At 47.9% G+C, this 21,198-nt stretch overlaps 1 protein-coding gene across 1 annotated transcript in view; it reads right to left on the reverse strand.

The window, feature by feature from the left end:
- Positions 1-21,198, reverse strand: part of VPS35 (VPS35 retromer complex component) — a 30,981-nt gene that overhangs the window by 1,918 nt on the left and 7,865 nt on the right. The window contains exons 5-16 of the mRNA XM_035118692.3: positions 20,527-20,709; positions 18,513-18,726; positions 16,019-16,102; positions 15,700-15,809; positions 10,584-10,680; positions 8,818-8,966; positions 7,498-7,705; positions 7,134-7,289; positions 4,803-4,925; positions 3,864-4,043; positions 1,567-1,806; positions 122-265 (exon numbers count right to left, since the gene is read on the reverse strand). Coding sequence (XP_034974583.3) covers positions 122-265; positions 1,567-1,806; positions 3,864-4,043; positions 4,803-4,925; positions 7,134-7,289; positions 7,498-7,705; positions 8,818-8,966; positions 10,584-10,680; positions 15,700-15,809; positions 16,019-16,102; positions 18,513-18,726; positions 20,527-20,709 — 1,888 coding nt within the window. The remainder of the gene's footprint in view (positions 1-121; positions 266-1,566; positions 1,807-3,863; positions 4,044-4,802; positions 4,926-7,133; positions 7,290-7,497; positions 7,706-8,817; positions 8,967-10,583; positions 10,681-15,699; positions 15,810-16,018; positions 16,103-18,512; positions 18,727-20,526; positions 20,710-21,198) is intronic.

Genomic DNA, 21,198 nt, shown 5'->3' on the forward strand with positions numbered 1-21,198 from the left:
AGGCAGTGATGATGGGAGTTGTATTTCAGCAACATCTGGGAGGCCACTGGCATCCAAGCCCAGCCTTCCCCACTGAGAAGACCTCCAAACACATGTGCTGTTTCGGCACTCTTCCGCTTACCGCATCGTTCTCTTTTTCGTAGAAGCAGATGTATCTGTTGAGAATTTCTATGAAGAGCTGGACTTGGAGAGAGGGGTCCATGCACTGATTTGCTATTTTTAATGCCTTTTTCAAGCACTCCATGACTCTCTTCCCACCGTGGAGCTAAGCACCAAACAGAAAAGAGCTGGTCAGCATCTCCCATATATCCTGTCTTATTTTCTTCCCCGTCCCTGCCCTCACCCCACTGCAACTGCAACTCAGCCAGCAAGTCCCACTGCATGCAAATAGCTACACGGTCACTGTCACCACCAATTTGGTTTTCCACCTCCAACCTATGAGTATTTACTGGGCTTAGCCCAGCCATATTCAACGGGGCTCTTTCCCAAGAAGCTATTTCATTTAGTACAGGAGTGGGGGGGATCCTTTCTCAGCTTCAGTGTCCACCTTGGCCCATCCAAAGCCAGAGGGGCCACATTCCTTTCCAGGGAACCTGGTGAGAGCCACATGCCAGCACTGGGTGGGACTAGAGGCAAAAGTGGGCAGAGGAACAAAGCATAGCTTGATAGAGTAGGGCGAGCACACCCTGCCCTTCTCTAATCCCCCCCACTGTTCAGGAAAGCAAAAGTTGGGAGTTCAAGGACACATTCTTCCCAGGTGGAAAACACTCAAGAAGAGAGTGTGGAGGAAGACTGGTGAAAGGTATAGTCTGGGGGAAAGTCCCAACGGCCAGAAAGAGAAGCCACGGGGGGCACTTTTGGTTCCCTACCCCTGACTGAAGGACATTTCGATTCCCACCTTGCTCCCATCATGGAACTCAAGGCAGAGAATGCGAGGTTAACCAGGCAGTCTATCATAGGGCTGAGAGAGATATCGATGTATCATCCAAAACTGGTTTGAATGAATCCATATTGTGATATCGGTTTCATAATTTTTGACCAGGGAATATATCGCAAATCATGACACGTGTGTGTGTGCGCGCGCTATGCAAAATCATGACATGGGGAAAATTGTGAAGCCAGCCAGTGCCTCTACACAGCTCCATCCTTATTTCAGACGTTGCGATATATCAGTGTATCGCAATGTTTAGCTGGTGATATACCGCGATGCTGAAAACCAGGTATCGCCCAGCCCTAGAATCTGTCACCCAGGCATAGGTCAGACTCATGCCTGCTTAACTTCAGAAAGTTTGCCTTTTAGAGAATGGCGGAGTTGGAAGGGATGCAAGTAGTCATCTATAGTCCAACCCCTGCAACACAGAAATGTCTTGGGACCACGCAGAGGACCACAGCCCTCGGCACACAGACAACCCCTCAAATCCAAGTCAGAATCAGCATCAGGAAGTGGAAAGGTTGGGCAGATTCTGGGACAGTAACCCACTCCCACCCCACCCCAGGAGCAGGGCCAGGCAGCTGCTGTGCTTCCTGGAGCTGATGGAAGAGCTGCGGTCCAAGTCACTCCCTCACCTCCTCTCCGTTCTTGTCCATGTTACGTCCGGACCAGAAGAGATGGGCACAGGTGCTGACGGCTCGGCACTGATCCGGCTTCTTCAGCAGCTTGGAAGCCGCCAGGGCACACTGGGTCCTCAGGGGCTCGTGGTTCTCCTCGCCAAAACATTTCATCCGCTCGAATGTCCCAATTATCAAGGTGATTGCAGCCAGCTGGGCTTTTGAGTCACTGATTTCGTCTTCATACAGAGAGAACGCCTGTTTCAGAAGAGAAATGAGGGAGGGAGGATGGACAGCCGGAAGTTTTGATTACTGGCTTTGTGACTTTCACAAAAGCAAACGAGCGGAGAAAGCTGGAGCTCTCAGCTCCCTGGAACATGAGAGAAGGGGGCGTTCAAGACTACTTTCTACAGCAGGAATGGGGAATCTGTGGCCCTGCAGTTTGTTGCAACTCCCATGATCCCTAACCAATCCAAAAACAGCTGGAGACCCAAGTTTGTAAAACTTATACACCACTTTTGTTTAGGACAAGACTAACCCAGGTGTTTTATAAAGTTGATGCGAGTTCTAATCTGTTTTTATTCTATTGTTATTTTAAATGATTAGTCGTAAAGTATTGCTAGTTGTAAAATATTGTCAACTTTTCTTAGCGATCATGTCATTGTTTTCTCTTTGGTAAACCACTTTTGAGGGTTGCTGTTTTCCAATCCAGTGATGAACAAAAAAATTTCTGAAATAAATAAAAGTGTTTGCACGGCACTTTGGAGGACAAAGCACTTCTCTGATGTCTTGATGCCATGCTTTGGCCAGTCTCCTAGCAGACTGTCTAGTGCAGGCATCCCCAAACTGCGGCCCTCCAGATGTTCTGGCCTACAACTCCCATGATCCCTAGCTAACAGGACCAGTGGTCAGGGAAGATGGGAAGATGGGAATTGTAGTCCAAAACATCTGGAGGGCCAAAGTTTGGGGATGCCTGGTCTAGTAGCACATCTTGCTCTGCTTTGTAGGACCAAGTTCAGTTGGGTCTCCTTGCCAGGAGGGGATGGCTACAGAGGGCCTTTTGCGCTTTCCAGGGAGAGTGGGGAATGGCTGAGCACCTGATTCCCATGTGCGAAGTCTCTGCTTCAGTCCCTGAAATCTCTGGATATTAAAAGGGTCTCAGGCAGCAGAGCTGGGGAAGCCACCTGGCTTAAGATCCAGAAAAGCATTTACCAGTGAAACACTTAAGTCTGGTTCATTCAAAGGCATCTTCCTACATTCGCTGTATTGAAGTTTATCACACACGTTTCCATTTCATAGAAAGGAAGGACCGAGCTAAGAAAACCAAATATAGTCCATCCATTGCAGACATCCTATATAGGACTTTGAGAAAACAAGTGAGGAAGTTTATAAAATTATGCATGCCATGGAGAAAGTGGATTTAAAAAAATATATTATTCCTTTTTCCAGCTAGACTGGTGACTGGGAGTGGCCGCCGAGACCATATAACACTGCTCCTGAAAGACCTGCATTGGCTCCCAGTACGTTTCCGAGCACAATTCAAAGTGTTGGTGCTGACCTTTAAGGCCCTAAACGGCCTCGGCCCAGTATACCTGAAGGAGCATCTCCACCCCCCAGACACTGAGGTCCAGCTCCAAGGGCCTTCTGGCGGTTCCCTCACTGCTAGAAGTGAGGTTACTGGGAACCAGGCAGAGGGTCTTCTCGGTGGTGGCACCTGCCCTGTGCAACGCCCCCCTCCCCCCAAAAAAATCAGATGTCAAGGAAATAAACAACTATCTGACTTTTAGAAGACATCTGAAGGCAGCCCTGTTTAGGGGTGTTTTTAATGTTTGATGTTCTATCATGTTTTTAATATTCTGTTGGGAGCCGCCCAGCCAGATGGGTGGGGTGTAAATAATAATAAATTATTCTTATTATATTCTTATTATTCTTATTACTACTAGAACTCATGGATGTCCAATGAAACTGGGTGCTAGAAGATTCAGGACACATAAAAGGAAGTACTTTATGCAGTGCATACTTAGTCTCCTTCCCGTAGGAGGCAGTGAGGGCCACCAACTTGGATGGCTTTAAAAGATGAGACAAATTCATGGAGGGCTATTGATAGCTACTGATGAGAACAGGATGGTGGACTAGATGGGTCATTGGTCTGATCCAGTAGAACACTGATTAGGTTCTTATTCAGTTAAGGCTCTTGATCCGGCACTGGGTTCAAACACATGGACTAAGCATGTGCAATTCTGTTATCAGACCAGTCTACACATTGAACTTATGTTTTTGGAAGGAGTGGGAAGAAAAACCTTTGCTGAGCCCACCTGGGACATGAATTCGTAAGCCACCGTTTCATGGTTCTCAAACCCAATCTCTCCTGCCGCCAGAGCCCCCTGGAGGAACAGCCGCAGAGGGAGCTCGGCCAGCTCGGCCTTGATCAAAGCGCTGATCGTCTGGTGCGCAAACGAGAAGATCTTCTGGCATTTCTTTTCCCATTTGTCATCCTAAAAGCGGGGGGGGGGGACCACATCAAAGGAAAATACTGTGTCAAAAAAGCATGACAGGAAAAAATAAGCAAACTTGGTAGACAGGACCAAGAAGAGGGCTCCACTTAACATTTCCACATTATCTGCAACAAGAACTGGAATTCTGCAACCTGAACAAATTATGGAAAACCCAAATCCGTGAATATTTATATCCCACTGTTCTGCCAAGATGGAACCTGAGATGACAAGGTTCCCATGTAGACAGGCTCAAGGAAGCAGCTTTTTGTTCTCGCTCTATTCCACATGGAGGGCAGTTCCTGAAAAGTTTTAATATATTTAACTGAAATATGAATATGTCTGAATGAATATGTCCGAATATCACTGAATACGTCTCTCTCTCCCTCTCTCTTTAAGCACTTAATCTCTTGCACCTTGCCATTTTACTGTCTTCTTTACTCAACTGTTTCTACCCAAACCCCCCATCTCATGGAGGATAAAGGACACTTTATGGCTGCTAGCCATGATGGCTAAGCTCTGCCTCCCCTTTCAGGGGCAGCAATGCTTCTGGATACTAGTTGCTGGAAGCCACAGGAGAAGAGAGCGCTCTGGGACTTGAATCCTGCTTGCAGGCTTCCCAGAAGAGGCCTCTCTCTGGTTGGCCACCGTGAGAACAGGATGCTGGGCTAGATGGGCCACTGGCCTGGTCCAGAAGGCTCATCTTATGTTCTTAAGAGAGGAAAAACCCGTCAGGATTTGCATCTTGGCTCGTTCACTCACCACTTTAGAATTCTCCTTATAGCGGAAAGCGAGCTGGTAGGCAGCGAAGACCAAGGGGGGCAACGTGAAACGGATGCGCTGGTTTCCTCCCGCGCCAAAGTGTTTCCGGGCAGTGTTTAAAATCTAAATCAAGAGAATATATATATATCACCCGTTGATATGCCCATAACTGATGGGAGGCAAGATGGGAAGTGCCGCCGCCATCCCATCCGAAGAAACAAACACCCTGCTTTATGAACTAAACAGCATGCATCAACCTGGGTTTGGAAGATCCCTGCATCACAGGAGGTTGGACTAGAGCAGGCGTCCCCAAACGGTGGCCCTCCAGATGTTTTGGCCTACAACTCCCATGATCCCTAGCGAAGAGGACCAGTGGTCAGGGGTGATGGGAATTGTAGTCCAAAACATCTGGAGGGCCAAAGTTTGGGGATGCCTGGACTAGAGGACCCCGGGAGGCGGAGTACCTCCCACCTCTATAATTCCACGATTCTACAAGTCAGCAGGCAATCTTAGAATCATAGAATCATAGAGTTGGAAGAGACCACAAGGGCCATCCAGTCCAACCCCCTGCCAAGCAGGAAACACCATCAAAGCATTCCTGACAGATGGCTGTCAAGCCTCTGCTTAAAGACCTCCAAAGAAGGAGACTCCACCACACTCCTTGGCAGCAAATTCCACTGCCGAACAGCTCTTACTGTCAGGAAGTTCTTCCTAATGTTTAGGTGGAATTTTCTTTCTTGTAGTTTGAATCCGTTGCTCCGTGTCCGCTTCTCTGGAGCAGCAGAAAACAACCTTTCTCCCTCCTCTATATGACATCCTTTTATATATTTGAACATGGTTATCATATCACCCCTTAACCTTCTCTTCTCCAGGCTAAACATACCCAGCTCCCTAAGCCGTTCCTCATAAGGCATCGTTTCCAGGCCTTTGACCATTTTGGTTGCCCTCTTCTGGACACGTTCCAGCTTATCAGTATCCTTCTTGAACTGTGGTGCCCAGAACTGGACACAGTACTCCAGGTGAGGTCTGACCAGAGCAGAATACAGTGGTACTATTACTTCCCTTGATCTAGATGCTATACTCCTATTGATGCAGCCCAGAATTGCATTGGCTTTTTTAGCTGCTGCATCACACTGCTGACCCATGTCAAGTTTGTGGTCTACCAAGACTCCTAGATCCTTTTCACATGTACTGCTCTCAAGCCAGGTGTCTCCCATCCTGTATTTGTGCCTTTCATTTTTTTTGCCCAAGTGTAGTACTTTACATTTCTCCTTGTTAAAATTCATCTTGTTTGCTTTGGCCCAGTTGTCTAATCTGTTAAGGTCATTCTGAAGTGTGATCCTGTCCTCTGGGGTGTTAGCCACCCCTCCCAATTTGGTGTCATCTGCAAACTTGCTCAGGATGCCCTCAAGCCCATCATCCAAGTCATTGATAAAGATGTTGAACAAGACTGGGCCCAAGACAGAACCCTGTGGCACCCCACTAGTCACTACTCTCCAGGATGAGGAGGAGCCATTGATGAGCACCCTTTATTTGCCAATGTGCAGGCATGAGAGAACGATGCTTACGGAGGAACCACAGTTCAGTAGCAAAGCAGATTCTTTGCATGCAGGTTCAGTCCTCAGCCCTTCCAGTTTAAAAGAAGTATCAGGTTTACTTCCTTCACACAGCGCAGAGTTAAAACTGTGGGACTCCCTCCCACAGGAGGTAGGGATGGCCACCAACTCGGATGGCAAAAGAAGAAGAGGAAGAAGTTTGGACTTGATATCCCGCTTTATCACTAACCGAAGGAGTCTCAAAGCGGTTAACATTCTCCTTTCCCTTCCTCCCCCACAGCAAACACTCTGTGAGGTGAGTAGGGCTGAGAGACTTCAGAGAAGTGTGACTAGCTCAAGGTCACCCAGCAGCTGCATGTGGAGGAGCGAGGAAGCGAACCCGGTTCACCAGATTACAAGTCCACTGCTCTTAACCACTACACCACACTGGCTCTCTTTAAACAAAGATTTAACAAATCCATGGAGGAGGGGGGCTATCGAGGGCTGATGACCATGCTCTGCCTCCACAGTTAGAAGCAGCAAGGCTTCTGAATGCCAGCTACTGGGAATCGCAAGTTAGGATACAGTTGCTTTTGCGCTCAGGAGTGCAAAGCAAGGGCCACTAGGGGGTGTGGCCAAGGAAGAGTGTGTGGCCAGGGGAGAGCCCCAAGGATCGGAAAGAGTGTTTGGGGAGGGGCTGCATTCAGCCCCTGGGCCTGAGGTTCCCCACCGCTGAACTAGAGGAAAAAGCTTCTCTTTGAAGCAGCCCCATTCCAATGCTTTAAAGAAGCCATACCAGGTACTGCTGATCAGGATCGTCGGAGCGGAGGAGGTGAATAAACCTGCCCACAAGGCCCTGTTCGTCTGCAAAATCCTCGGGGTCTGGATCCTCAGCCGGCTGGTCTGGCTGGTCCTGGATCAGCGTCGACACAAGGTTCATGATGGCATCTACCTGCAGGAGGCAAAGGATAAGGGCAGTGAGGCCCAGCTCATGCTCCCTGCAGCTCAGTATGCAACGCATACTGGCCTGGATCAAACAGCCACGAGCCAAAAGGTTTTAGGCAGGCACCGAAAGAAATACAATTAAGGTATTCATGTCAGCAAGGAGGGGGCAGTTCTGAAGTGCAGGTCCTGCCAACTCCATTACGCTCTTTCCCTACCTGGTCTTGGGAGACGATTTCCGTGTTGTAATCCAGCACGTTGCTGAGCACGTAACAACTCATGCTCTTCCTGGACTCGTAGTCAAAGTACTCAAAGAGCGGGTGGAAATGTTTCAGTTTCAAGACAGTCAGGACATTGTTGTAGGTGTCGACCGGGATCTTCAAGAGCCTTGTCAGCTCCTTGGATACGGCGCTGCTTGTGGCGATGCTATAAAAAAGAAAGAAAGGAATTAAGAATTAAGCAGGCAACAATGGATTGGCATGTATCAAGTTTCCTATAGTTTAGGACACAGGTGAAGCAGAGGAGGGATCAGGATCTGTTGGTAGATTTCTGGGTGATTTTCAGCAGAGCAGCAAAGGATTTCTTGACTCCCAGTTGTTTTCATAACAGGAACAAAGTGACTCCACGCCCCCAAATTACATTACTGAAATAAAGGACGCCTAGGAGTAAACCAGGAGGAAAAACATGAGTATGGAAGGGATGTGAGCTCTCTGGTACTCTCACAGAATTGTAGAGTTGGCAATGACACCAAGGGTCATCTAGTCCAACCCCCTACAAAGCAGGAATGGCAAATAAAGTTTCCCTTACAGATGGCTGTCCAACGCCTGCCAAGGAAGGAGAGTCCACAACCTTCCAAGCTAGTCTGTTCCACTGTCAAACAGCTCTTACCCTCAGAAAGTCCTTCTTAATATTTAGTTGGAATCTCTTTTCTTGTCATTGGTTCAGGTTCAACTCTCTGGAGCAGCAGAAAACAAGCTTGCTCCATCTTCCCTAAGACAACCCTTTGGATATTTAAAGATGGCTACACTACCACCTCTCAGACTCCTTTTCTCCAGGCTGAATATCCCCAGCTCCTTTAAATGTGACCCCATGAGGTCTTGGTTTCCAGACAAGTTTGGTTTCATAAACCAGTTCCCCTAGGCTCAATATTCATTTATTTATTTATTTTAACTTCTACTTCATTTCTTTTGCCGCAGGAGCCGCTCAAGGGCCCTCTGGCTTCCGGAGAAAAACAACAAATGGATTTTACCCCCTGGCCCCGCTTTTTGGAAGCTGACAAAAGAAGGGGGGAGGCAGAAACAGATCTAGAAGCAAAGTGATATTTGCCCAATGCAAACATTTAGACCGCCTGTTGTCAAGGTTCAGCCATTCAGCAACAATTCATTGTTAGGACAGAACCATCTGCTGCACTTGGAAGAAAAAGAGCGAGGCCAATTTAGCCAGGCAGACTTAATTGGTTTCGGTCGCCTTCCGCCCACCACCCCCAATTAGCAGGGAGCGCAGCCTGCTCTGCCACGAGCCAGACGGCCTCCACTCACTGCTCCAGGTTCAGCTTGTTAAAGATTTCCACCGTTGTCTCCAGCACTTTGTCGACATAGTCAACACGATCCGGGTAGCACTTCATCGCCAGGTTAATGAGAGAGACCTGAAGCGACACCACGTCCTCTGAAGGCATATCTTGTCTAGACTGGAGTTTCGGACACCGCGGGGAAAATAAAGAGGAGATATGCATGTCAGACGGCTGAAGAAAGGGCACTTGCATTTATTACATTTACAATTCACACGCAGACACAGGGCAGCATTGAAGGGAGGGGGACACACAGGTGCTCTCTCCTTCAGACACTGCTCAGGCCCAGACTTGTGCAACTTCTGCAAGATGTCTACGTCAAGGGCCTACACGCATCAGGGCCGGAAGAGGCACTCATACGGAGACTCTTTTGGATTCCCAAATGCATTCTTAACACACACATGCACTGCTGAGGCTCTCAGACGGATGTGTAAGGGTGCAAAATGGGTTGGGGGTGCATAAAGTGAGTCCCAACACCAGCTCCTCCGCCCCAACCTTTCTGCATTAAGCAGTCAGGGACCCTAATTGCTGGGAGGCTTTTCATAGAATCACAGAACTGTGGAGTTGGAAGTGCACCAAAGGGTCATCTAGCCCAACCCTCCCCTTGGAACAGTGTTTCCCCAACTTGGGCCTGTTTTTGGACTACAACTCCGACCATCCCTAGCTAGCAGGACCAGTGGCCAGGGACGATGGGAACTGGAGTTCAAAAAACATAAGACTCTTCTTCTCATAAGAAGAGTCTGCTGGATCAGGCCAAAGGCCCATGTAGGGTAAGTACAGCAGTCCTGTTCACACAGTAGCCAAGCAGATGCTTCCAGATGTGGAGGCAGAGCATAGAAATCATGGCTAGTAGCCATCGATAGCCTTCCCCACCCCCCATGAACTATGGCTTGAGGACACCTTGTTTCCACTAACCATAGCTAAGATGAACCCCTGTCTGATTGGTTGAGATTAAATGGCAAATAAATCAATAGAAATCTGAAATGAATGTTCCCAGAAGGCTCCTCACAACTGCATGCAAAAGGTCCCAGGTTCAAGAACCAGCATGTCTAGTTAGTGCTGGGAAAGGCCCCTGTCTGAAACCGTGGAGAGCCATTCCCTGTGAGTGTATCAGTGTTTCCCAAACTTGTGTCTCCAGCTGTTTTTGGACTACAACTCCCATAACTCCAAGCTAGCAGGACCAGTGGCCAGGGACGATGGGAACTGGAGTTCAAAAAACAGCTGGAGACCCAAGTTTGGGAAACACAGGCTTAGAAGAATCTTTCAGATTTCCCCCGTGCAACACAAGGAAGCTGGGATGGAGCTGATAACAACAACAATAAATTATTACTTATACCCCGCCCATCTGGCTGGGTTTCCCCAGCCACTCTGGGAGGCTTCCAACGAAAGTTTTAAAATACATTAAAACGTCAGTCATTAAAAGCTTCCCTAAACAGGGCTGCCTTCAGATGCCCTCGACAGACTTTTCACCAGGAACAGGAAACCTCTGGACTGCAGGCCATCTTTGGCCCACCACACCTCCCCATTTGGCCTGTGAAGTTGTTTCAGGTAAGCCACACCCACCAGCCTGATGTCATGCATGACACCAGAGGTGGGGCCAGTAGCTGCCGCTTCGAAGGATCTCTTTTGACTTGGACCAGCCTATTGTCAGACTCAGCAGCTACACTTGTGGACTACCCAGAGTAAGTCTGACTTTTTAAAAAAACGCTGAGGGAAGTGGCCAAACTCTCCACTTACCTGTATGACGGTAGCCACCTGCTGGGAGAAAATGTCGAAGAGCTTAATGTCAGCAGGGATCCCTGGCCCATCCTCTCGGTGAGCAAAGAGCGCAAGCCTAAAGCCATAGAAAGGAAGTTTGGGGAAATGTGATTTGCAGGCCAATCCTACTCATAAGCAATAACCACCAAAGCTCTTTCCCAAGTCAAGGTGCTTGAGACTTGGGGCATTAGCATCTACTTCCTCTCAAAGTAAAATCTAGGTTCCTAGAGCATACAGGTAAATAGGCAGCCTACATTTAAAACATATCCAATGCCCATTTAAGAGCACATTGCTTCCACCAAAGAATCCTGGGAACCGTAGTTTGTTAAGTGTACTGGGGATTGTAAATCTATGAGGGGGAACTACACTTCCCAGAATTCTTTGGAGCGGGAAATCAGTGCTTCCCGTGTGCGTTGAATGCACTTTAAATGTATGGTGAGCAGCTGCCTTACGTCTCCTAGCCCCTGTGGGCATTACATCTGGGAGACAGTATGTGTGGACCTTTAGATTCTTGGACTACAGTTCCCATCATTCCTGACCCATTGTCCCGGATGGCCAAGGCTGATGGGAGTTGGAGTCCAAATATGTAAGTGCTTCTGAAGCTTTGGGGAGGTTGAGTCAGAGATGCAAATCTTCCTGTGCTACTCCTTCTACCGCAGCTTGCATAAAACCTTTATTGAACCCATATTACCAAATCTTCCAGGGCAATCATTTTATGTCCTTCTGCTCGGATCAACATGCATTTATCCCTCTGAGTACGGCCAAATATTCTCCTGCAGTGAGCAAAACCTGCCAGAAACTGATCCCAGACACTTCGTAAACATTTTGCTCTTTGGCTTTTGAGGCAGGATTACCGATACATCTTTTAAGTTGACGATGCCCATCTAATTTTTACTCTGGGTTATTATTTATTTACTTATCTGTCATTTCACATTTATACACAGCTTGACTGAAAGAAAAAAAATCTCAAAGAGATTTACAAAAATGATCAAACAATAAAATCAGTAAGAAAAATGTACACCAATTAATTTAAGACATTCGAAAAGGTAAAACAGCTATAGACAAAAAGCAGATTAAAACTTGCATCAACTTTCCAATCATCTGTGTCTAAACAAACCTGTTTTAAGGTAAAAGGTAAAGGACCCCGGACGGTTAAGTCCAGTCAAAGGTGACTCTGGGGTTGTGGTGCTCATCTTGCTTCAGGCCAAGGGAGCCGGCGTTTGTCCACTGACAGCTTTCCAGGTCATGTGGCCAACATGACTAAACTGCTTCTAGCGCAACAGAACACCGTGATGGAAACCAGAGCACACAGAAATGCCATTTACCTTCCTGCCACAGCGGTACCTATTTATCTACCGGTACTTGCACTAGTGTGCTTTTGAAACTGCTAGGTTGGCAAGAGCTGGGACAGAGCAATGGGAGCTCACCCCATTGTGGGGATTCGAACCACCGACAATCAGCAAGCCCGAGAGGCTCAGTGGCTTAGACCACACCACCACCTGTTTTATCAGGCACCAAAATGCGCCTTCCTGAGGTCAACAGGCAGGGAGTTACAACGTGGGAAAATGGAGTTCTTACTTTATTTTACCTTACTTTTACTCGTTATACACATTTCGATAATGCGTTTTATGTGGTTTCTAGGGTGCTGGTCACTGGCCATTAACGATAAATATTTGCTTTGCTTCTGCAATGACGTTCAAGGCAGCATGGGAGGGGTCCCCAGGTGTTTCCCCATCCAGGCACTGACCAGGTACAGACCTGCTAACTTCAGTCACAGGTGATACAGGGGGAGAGGGGGAGAAAGGCAACTGCCCCTGCCAAGAAGGAGCTCATCCCATCACTTGCTCCCCATTTCCGAACACCTATCATTAACATACACTGTTATTTTAATTTCTTGCCCACCTGGAAATATACTTTGCCTCTCCTGTGCCACCCCAGATTTTTTTGTTTCCCCCTGGTGCCGCCACTGGCTTCCGAAGGTGGCCAGGTCACAGGCCTTCAAAAAACAGATCTGTGCAAACTTATCCACAGGAGATTTAAGCCAGCAAGCTGAGCAAGTCAGTCTCTCCCTGCATTAGACACACTAGCTCGGCCTCGGTCCAGTATACCTGAAGGAGCGTCTCCACCCCCATCGTTCTGCCCGGACACTGAGGTCCAGTACCGAGGGCCTTCTGGCGGTTCCCTCGCAGCGAGAAGCCAAGTTACAGGGAATCAGGCAGAGGGCCTTCTCAGTAGTGGCATCTGCCCTGTGGAACGCCCTCCCACCAGATGTCAAAGAGAAAAACAGCTACCAGACTTTTAGAAGACATCTGAAGGCAGCCTTGTTTAGGGAAGCTTTTAATGTTTAATAGATTATTGTATTTTAATATTCTGTTGGAAGCCGCCCAGAGTGCCTGGGGAAACCCAGCCAGGTGGGTGGGGTATAAATAATAAATTATCATTATTACCAGTATTATCATTATAATTATTATTATTGCTGCCAAAAGGAAGAACAGGGGAGGGGGGGAATCTGTCAAGTACTGGGCTTTTAACACTGGAATTAGAGAAATAAATGGATGGTTTGCACCCGCATCTCACTCCATTTCAAGCTGCAGAGAGTACTGGATGTTCCAGAGAAATAACCGGGGGAAACTCTCAAGCGAGAGAGTACGAAAAGTCACCCAAAGGTTGCCTGCTTCACATTGTACAAAGGCTTTTCTCAAAGCAATGCAAACCTGCGTGAGTCAGAGAGGTCATCAAAACAAAGCCACCTGCAAACAAACAGGCGCTCAGCTCCCTCTGAGTGGCTGAATCACCCATTTGCCCCCCCCCACACACACACACAAATGCACAGCTTATCCCTGCCAGCCATGCAAAAGCAAACCTTTGCCAATATTTAAAAGGCAATCAGCTTTATAAACACAGACACCGATGCAACCATACACAGTTCTCGGAAAGATGCTGGTAACGCTGCCACCCGAAAAGATAACGAGTTCGTATCCAATGCTAGACAGACCTACTTGGAGTAGAACTGTATGAGCATGACTTAACTGGGGTCCATTCATTTCAGTAGGTCTACTCTGAGTAAAGCTTAGCTGGATGCAACCAACAACTTAAAAAGAGGTGCCTGATGGATCAGGCCCATGGCTCATCTAGTCCAGCGTCCTGTTCTCACAGTGGCCAACCAGATGCCTGCAACGGGAATCCAGCAAGCTGGGCCAGAACATGAGAGCCCTCTCCCCTCCTGAACTGGCATTCAGAAACACAGTTCCCTCCAAACACAGCTATCCATCTGCCGAAAGGGAACGGAGAAAGGCAAGAGGGAATGGCAGAACTCTGCTTGGACATCTCCCAAACCACCATGCCAAAACCTGCAAAACAGGCATGGCTGGCTAGCTTAACAATACATGTGAAATTCAACCTTCCTGTTGCCTCTATGTGTCTTATTTCTTCTGCCCTCCAAGCACCCAAACCCAACAATACCCCTTTCTGACAACAGCACATGCGCCAATCCTGTTGGCAAGCTGTCGGCATGGACAAGAGCCTTTGCTGGCTTTCAGACATCCTTCCCTCCTCCCTATCTTCCTCGCTGCCAACAGCACGCAACTGCTACTGTTTAAATCAGGGGTGGATAACCTTTTCCAGTCTGGGGGCCGCATTATCTCCTAAGTAACCGTCTTGGGGCCACATGCAAACATGGGCAGAGCAAAGGATATAATTTTTACCTTTGCGCAGTAGGCTTGTTTCTGCACACGCCCTCCACTCAGGCAAGCGAGAGGCATTACTAGACTTCGAGGGCACATTTCAGGCAGGCAAAAACACGCATGGAAGATGTGAAGTAAGGGCAGTGGCCTGGGAAGGCTTCCGAAGGGCCAGAGAGAGAGATCCAGAGGGCCACATGTGAGCCTGAGAATCCCTATTCTGGTTTGCCAATACTAGATCTCTTCTCCCCCCCAAAAAAAAAATCAGATAAAACCTCATTTCCTCAATTATGATTTTGCAGAGTGGGCTCTTGAAAAGCATACCTGCTCCAGACAAGCATTCCACCTGACCTCACCTCCTGTTTTATAATGGCTATTTAAGCAGTTTTAATTGCCATGCTATTTTAACTGGCTTGCTTCATTGCACATTTTAATTGTGGGTGTTTGTTTTGATGGAATCGTTATATTGTGTATTTTAAATATGCATCTTCATGCTTTGGTTTTATACTTATAAGCCACTCAGAACTCCCTTTGGGAGTTAAGTGGCATACAGCTTAGCAGCAACATGCATTCCTCCTTTAACGAAACTTTTCCTGCAGCCTTTTTGCTCAGCCTTCACTGGCTCCTTCTGCTCAGTCTACTGCTTACTCTTCCCCTGCTTCTGCTTTCTAGTCAAACTCCCAGTCCAACTTTACTTCTTACCAACAAGACCAGCTTTCCTTTTTAAACCCTCAACTGTGTGTTTTAATCCCAACAGAAAGCTACACTGTCTATAACTTCCCTGGGTTAACTCTTGCCAGCCTCCAAAGAAAGCTTGTGAGCATTCCATGACATCACAGGAGCTCCACCAATCACTAGAAGGAATCGCACCAGCGGGGGTTTTTTTTGCTTAAGATAACAAGACTGTAACAGGGACCCAGGTGGCGCTGTGGGTTAAACCACAGAGTCTAGGGCTTGCTGATCAGAAGGTCAGCGGTTCGAATCCCTGCAACGGGGTGAGCTCCCGTTGCTCGGTCCCAGCTCCTGCCCACCTAGCAGTTCAAAAGCACATCAAAGTGCAAGTAGATAAATAGGGACCGCTCCGACGGGAAGGTAAATGGCGTTTCCGTGCGCTGCTCTGGTTCGCCAGAAGCAGCTTTTTCATGCTGGCCACATGACCCGGAAGCTGTCTGCGGACAAACGCTGGCTCCCTCAGCCTATAGAGCGAGATGAGCGCCGCACCCAGAGTCGGACACGACTGGACCTGATGGTCAGGGGCCCCTTTACCTTTACCTTTAACAAGAGTGCATGGAGCAAAGGACCTGGAAACCATGCAGAGAAATTCATAACCGGGAAAAGATAGATAACCTGCTCTCCCCAAGTGCCTATCGGTTTCCTTCCCACCTGCAGTGTCATTCAAATGCTTCCTTACGCACCTGTCAATTAAAGCAATGATGATATTCTTCACATTCACATTTTGGTGCAACTCTGCACAGGCTCGTAGAAAAGGGTTCAGGGTCTGGAGGTGAAATTCATCTGGGAAGACCTAGACAGAGCAGGAAGAGTCAGTTGGCTGAGCAGAGCAGGGCAATGGTTTCTCTACGCTTGCCATACTTCCCACACTCACCACTATGCCTAGTTGTATCCTGTTTCTTCGGCCCAGAAGAGACCAAAGGAAGAAACACCCTGCATGCTGTTATGTATTGGCCATGCCACTTAACCAAAACCGTCTGTAATCTCCCTCTGCAGGCTCACCTGTATGATGCACTCCATGAGGTATTCCTGAGCTAAGGCATCCCTGCAGTTGACAACTTGCTCCAATATGCCGGGCAAGACAATCTGGTCAGAAGAGAAAAAAAAGAGCTCTGTGTCAATTCTCTCCCTTGGGCCTTCTGCAAGCTTGCCCGCTTGCTCCCATCTCTAAAATCTATTCCCCACTTAAACACTTCTCCCAGGATGCATGTACCCAGACCCTCCAAGACCCTCATCTGAGTGTTTCCCTCCAAGACTTGGAAGACTGCTTTTTGACTTGTCCACTCCCCTACCACCAACACAGAATGCTTTCTGGAATGAGGCCTGCCTGGTGTCACCACCAAGCTTTCCAACACCAGGTTAGGACTTTCATCTTCGCCCCGACACTTGGACTGAATGTGATCCAGCTGTGTCATGTGGTGGTTTTGCTACTGATTTGTTAAATTTGATGGCTGGTGGTTGATGTATGACTTTGTGTGGTTTTTAAGTTGTATTCTTAGTCACCTGGAGCAGAGGTTATCAGCCTTTTTGAGTCCACGGCTCCCTGGACCAACTACATTCTTTCTGCAGCACCCCTGTAGGGCTCAGGAGCCCAGTTATGTCACCCCTTGCCTGCAGAGCTGGCAGCCCCTCGCCCTTTCTCAAACACCCTCCGCCCAGCCAGCCAGACCAGCCGAATCAACCCTGGCGATCAATGGGGTGACAGATGTCGCAGCCACATCGCCCTCACATCCTGGCAATCTTAAGATCCTTGAAACAGTACAATCAAAATTTTTAAGATCTCCATTTGGTACCCCAAAGAGTACATCTAATGCAATGTTAAGGCAAGAGGCAGGACTCCCCAGAGTTGAATTAAAAGTCTGGGAGCAAGCAATATCCCTCCGGTTGAAAATTCATTACAATCCAAAGGGAATGTTGCCTCACTTCCTGGCCGCAGTTCCCCATCCACCCTGGCTTACGCAAATAACTAATAAGATCAAACAAATCGGCTGAAACCCCGAAGATCTTTTTAATGGAACTCTGAATAAGGCAAAACTAATTATTACTCAGAGACTTCACAATGTTGAATTACAACAAGAAGATGCCTTACTCCCAGAGAATTACAGATGTCTAAAATCGTGGCCTAACTTTGCAGCTGCCCCTTATTTATCTAACATCACTAACGAAGCCTATAGATGGGCCTTTTCTAGAGCCCGCTTTGAGGCAATGCCCTCAGCTGTGCTGTACAGCAAATTTATGCGGGTACCAATCCATGAGTGCCTTTGCCCTTGCATGTCCAATAAGGCAGAATCTGTCACTCACACATTCTGCTCGACTTATTTTACCCCTCTTATCAAAATTTATACCCTTACAATTTTATTTCGAATTCTCCCCCGAAATTTTACGAAAATTCCTTCTGGAAGATTCCTCAAGTCCAGTATCATATGATGTGGCCAAATTCTGCACTTCAGCTATTAAGAAACGTAAATCTCTTCTATTGAATAATACATTGCAAATTCCTTCTGTGTAACTGTTCTGCTTCTGGTGATGTTATTGCTGATTCTTTCTTTGGAATTATGGTATTTTGTACTGCTGGATTTTGCTGCAATAAAACTAAGCTGAAAACTGAAAAAAACACCCTCCCTTGTGGAGTATTCCCTTAGTCACCTTTCCCCTCCCCTCCCCTTGGGAATCCTCAGAGCAGTTGCAGTTGCCGCCCCTGGTCTCTTAGCTGCCCTCCCCCCCCCCCCAGGCCAAAGAGAAGGGACTCCTCACACTGCCCCACAGGGGCCTGGGAAGCACCCCCTGGCCAGCCCCAGAGGCACCATTCACCTGGGGCACCTGCAGCCAGGGCTGCTACGACAAATAGCTGAGCAAGCCTTGGGGAGGCAGAAACGTGAGAGAGGGCGTCAGAGGAGGGAGGGAAGGAAAGAGGGACAGTGGCCAGTCTTGCCTGCGGCACCCCTGACCATCATTCACGGCACACTGGTTGAAAACCACTGGCCTAGAGAAAACCCTCTGTTAGGTGAATAACAAGCTGAATCAAAAGGTATGACTACTGGGGACAAAATAATATAACTTTCATTTTCTGCAGCTGTAAGAAACTACAACTAACCAATTCATTTTTATTGTTGCTGTTCTTCTTATTATTATTATTAATAGCATATTATCACACTTTTTCATGAAAGATTACCCAGAGCAATTTACAAAATAACACAAAAATTAAAACCGAAAGAAAAATCTAAAAACACCTCCGTAATATATGTAAAAAGGCAGGTTTAACACAACCCACTGCGCCAAAAGATAAGCAAGAAAGTGACCACAAATTTACTTAACCCCCTCCAAATTAAGGGCCCAAAGCTTGTCTGAAAAGGTTATGATTTTGCCTTTTGCCTAAAAAGAGACAGTGATGGCACCAGGTGTGCCTCACTAGAGAAGAGCATTCCACAAGCAGGGAGCCACCCCTAAAAAGGCCCACTCGGAACTGGAGCCAAGCCAAGCCAATAAACCATCTCACCTGCTTATATCTCTCCACATTGACCCCTTCCAGCTGACTCAGCCGAACCAGGTTGGTTCCCACCAGGATTCTCAGCTCCTGCCTCTCGCGCTCCCTCTTCTCTCGGTCACGACTGTGTCCCTGGTGCTGCATTCGCACCCAGAGCTTGTTCATTTCAGCAAAGTTCAGCAGCACAAAGTCCATGGAATCGCTGATGTCCCCGGTCGTTTCTTCACTGTAAAGTCAAGAGAGCAAGCATTTCCTTTTTACAGATGTACAGGAGGCCAGAGAGGATTTGCTTTCAAGATGAGGGTCAAATTCATTTTCAAAAGAAAACAAAGCAGCATCCAGTTTGAACCATGGAGAGAGATGCTTGTTAAAAAGAGCCCTCTTTGGTCTAAATATCTGCAGCCTGAAGAACCCCTGGCTGGATTTAAACACATGCTGGGAACCATTCCATTTTAAAAGCCTGGAGAAAGCCACACACCGTAACATACAATTTGCATCTCTTCCAAAGAAGATGTGAGTATCCTTTTCATGGACATGAAGCTGTGCTCCTGCCCTGTAGGAGTGCTCAGCAAGGGAGGTTTTGTGCACAACAATGTTATCAGGCAACAGGGCGAAGGGGGGGGGTGTCCTTTCCTTTCCAGGAAAAGTAGACAAATAAATCAATACAAACTTAGCTTTTGTACAGTATGCTAGTTTCTACACACACACACACACACACACACACACACACACACACACACACACACCCCACCCTCTCTATCTTCCATCCAGAGAAACAAGAGTCCTTTCTCAGAATTCAAGGACACATTCCACCCTGCAGAAAACACTCCAGGAGGGCGAAAGGCAGGGCTAGTCCCAAGGCTAGAGTCCCAAGGCTAGAGAGAGAAGGCTAGAGGGGCACGGGCTGCAACAGAAGATCAGCTCATCATGACACTTTGGAGGGCCAAGCTATTTTGTTTCTTAAACAAGGAACGAAAGCGGCAGAATGCAACCAACTTGCATTGTTCAGCTTCCTGGGAAGCAACTTGCATGGCTGGCAGGTGTCCCAAAGCAGAGAGCCGATGGGTTTCCTCCCTTCCCTCGCCAACATGTCTCCCAGCGAGCCCAGCCATGACTTAAGGACATCAGAAGAACTCTGTGTAAGTGTAGTCTAAGAAATAAGGCTTGAAATGATCCTTGCAGAGTTTTGCCCCTAGCAACAAGGTTTCTCCCCAACAATGGACTTCTCTATTAGAGGCGTTCTGACAGAGGTGGCTGTTACCTCTGTCCAGAGAGGTAGAAATGGTTCTCTGTACAGTTTTACTTCGTTTCCCTAAGACCAGCAGTTGTGCAAATTGTTAACGCTAACCCTTCAAGTTAAATACTTGAAGCAAAACTAGAATGGGTGATGTGTTCACTCCCACGTGGGAATTCGCCAACATGAGCTGAACTGAGAAAGAAGATCCTGGAAGAAGACTTTCTGGGCAACTCTGCAGACTGGAAAAGGAACCTCAAATGATTGGCAAACCGCACAGAAACCCTGTTGGATCAGACCAAGGGCCCATCTAATTCAGGATTTTGAGTCTCGAGAGTTGCTGGAGACTACGTCTGTGCTCTACTTGCCAGCTTTCTATAGGAGCATCAGGTTGGCCCACTGTGAGAACAGGATGCTGGCCTGATCCAGCAGGCTCCTCTTATATTCTTAATATAGCCATCGCAGCTAGCAGCCATTGACAGCCTTATCCTCCCATGAATTTATCTAATCTGCTTAGAAAGCTGCCCCAAGTTGGGAGCCATCACTGTTACCAGAGGTGAAATTGGCAGCTCCTGATTGGACTCTCCATTTACACTCCACCGTCTTCCATCTTGGAACCAAGGCAGTGCACACAGGGGTCTTAGGTGACCTCTCTTCCAGGCACTAATTGCACCTGCTGTTGCTGCCCTCAGGTGACCTCAGCCCATGCCTGGGGACCAGGCAGCTTTGCTCCAGTGTCTGCCTCCCAAACACACGCAACACACTTATGAAAGCTCCACTTCCGCCCCTTACTCTGTCTGTTCCCCATCATCAGGCAAGATGTTCCGTGTGCACTGAAGGAGATAGTTACGCAGAAACAGGCCCCTCAGAGGATGCTGGACACCACGGCACATTTCCACCAGGTCTTTTAAGATATCCTTTCTGGACTGGGGGAAGGACTTCACGTAGACAACCCCAACGGTTATGAGTAAATATCTAAGGGAGGAGGAAGGAGAAAGAGAAACCGTTAAGGATAAAGGTAAAGGGACCCCTGACCATTAGGTCCAGCCGTGACCGACTCTGGGGTTGCATGCTCATCTCGCATTATTGGCCGAGGGAACCGGCGTATAGCTTCCAGGTCATGTGGCCAGCATGACAAAGCTGCTTCTGGCAAACCAGAGCAGCACATGGAAACGCTGTTTACCTTCCCGCTGTAGCGGTTCCTATTTATCTACTTACATTTTGACGTGCTTTCGAACTGCTAGGTTAGCAGGAGCTGGGACCAAGCAATGGGAGCTCACCCCGTCACAGGGATTCGAACCGGCGACTTTCTGATCAGCAAGCCCTAGGCTCAGTGGTTTAACCCACAGCGCCACCATGTCCCCATACTTAAGTGCAATCACAGAAGCAAAAGCAACCTTCTCATGCGTTGTACTCTCTGAATGCCTTCGACTACAACTCCCATCATGTGGTTGTTATGGGTGA

Source organism: Zootoca vivipara, chromosome 6 (genome assembly GCF_965207765.1).
Source record: "Zootoca vivipara chromosome 6, rZooViv2.hap1.1, whole genome shotgun sequence".
Classification (NCBI taxonomy): Eukaryota; Metazoa; Chordata; class Lepidosauria; order Squamata; family Lacertidae; genus Zootoca; species Zootoca vivipara.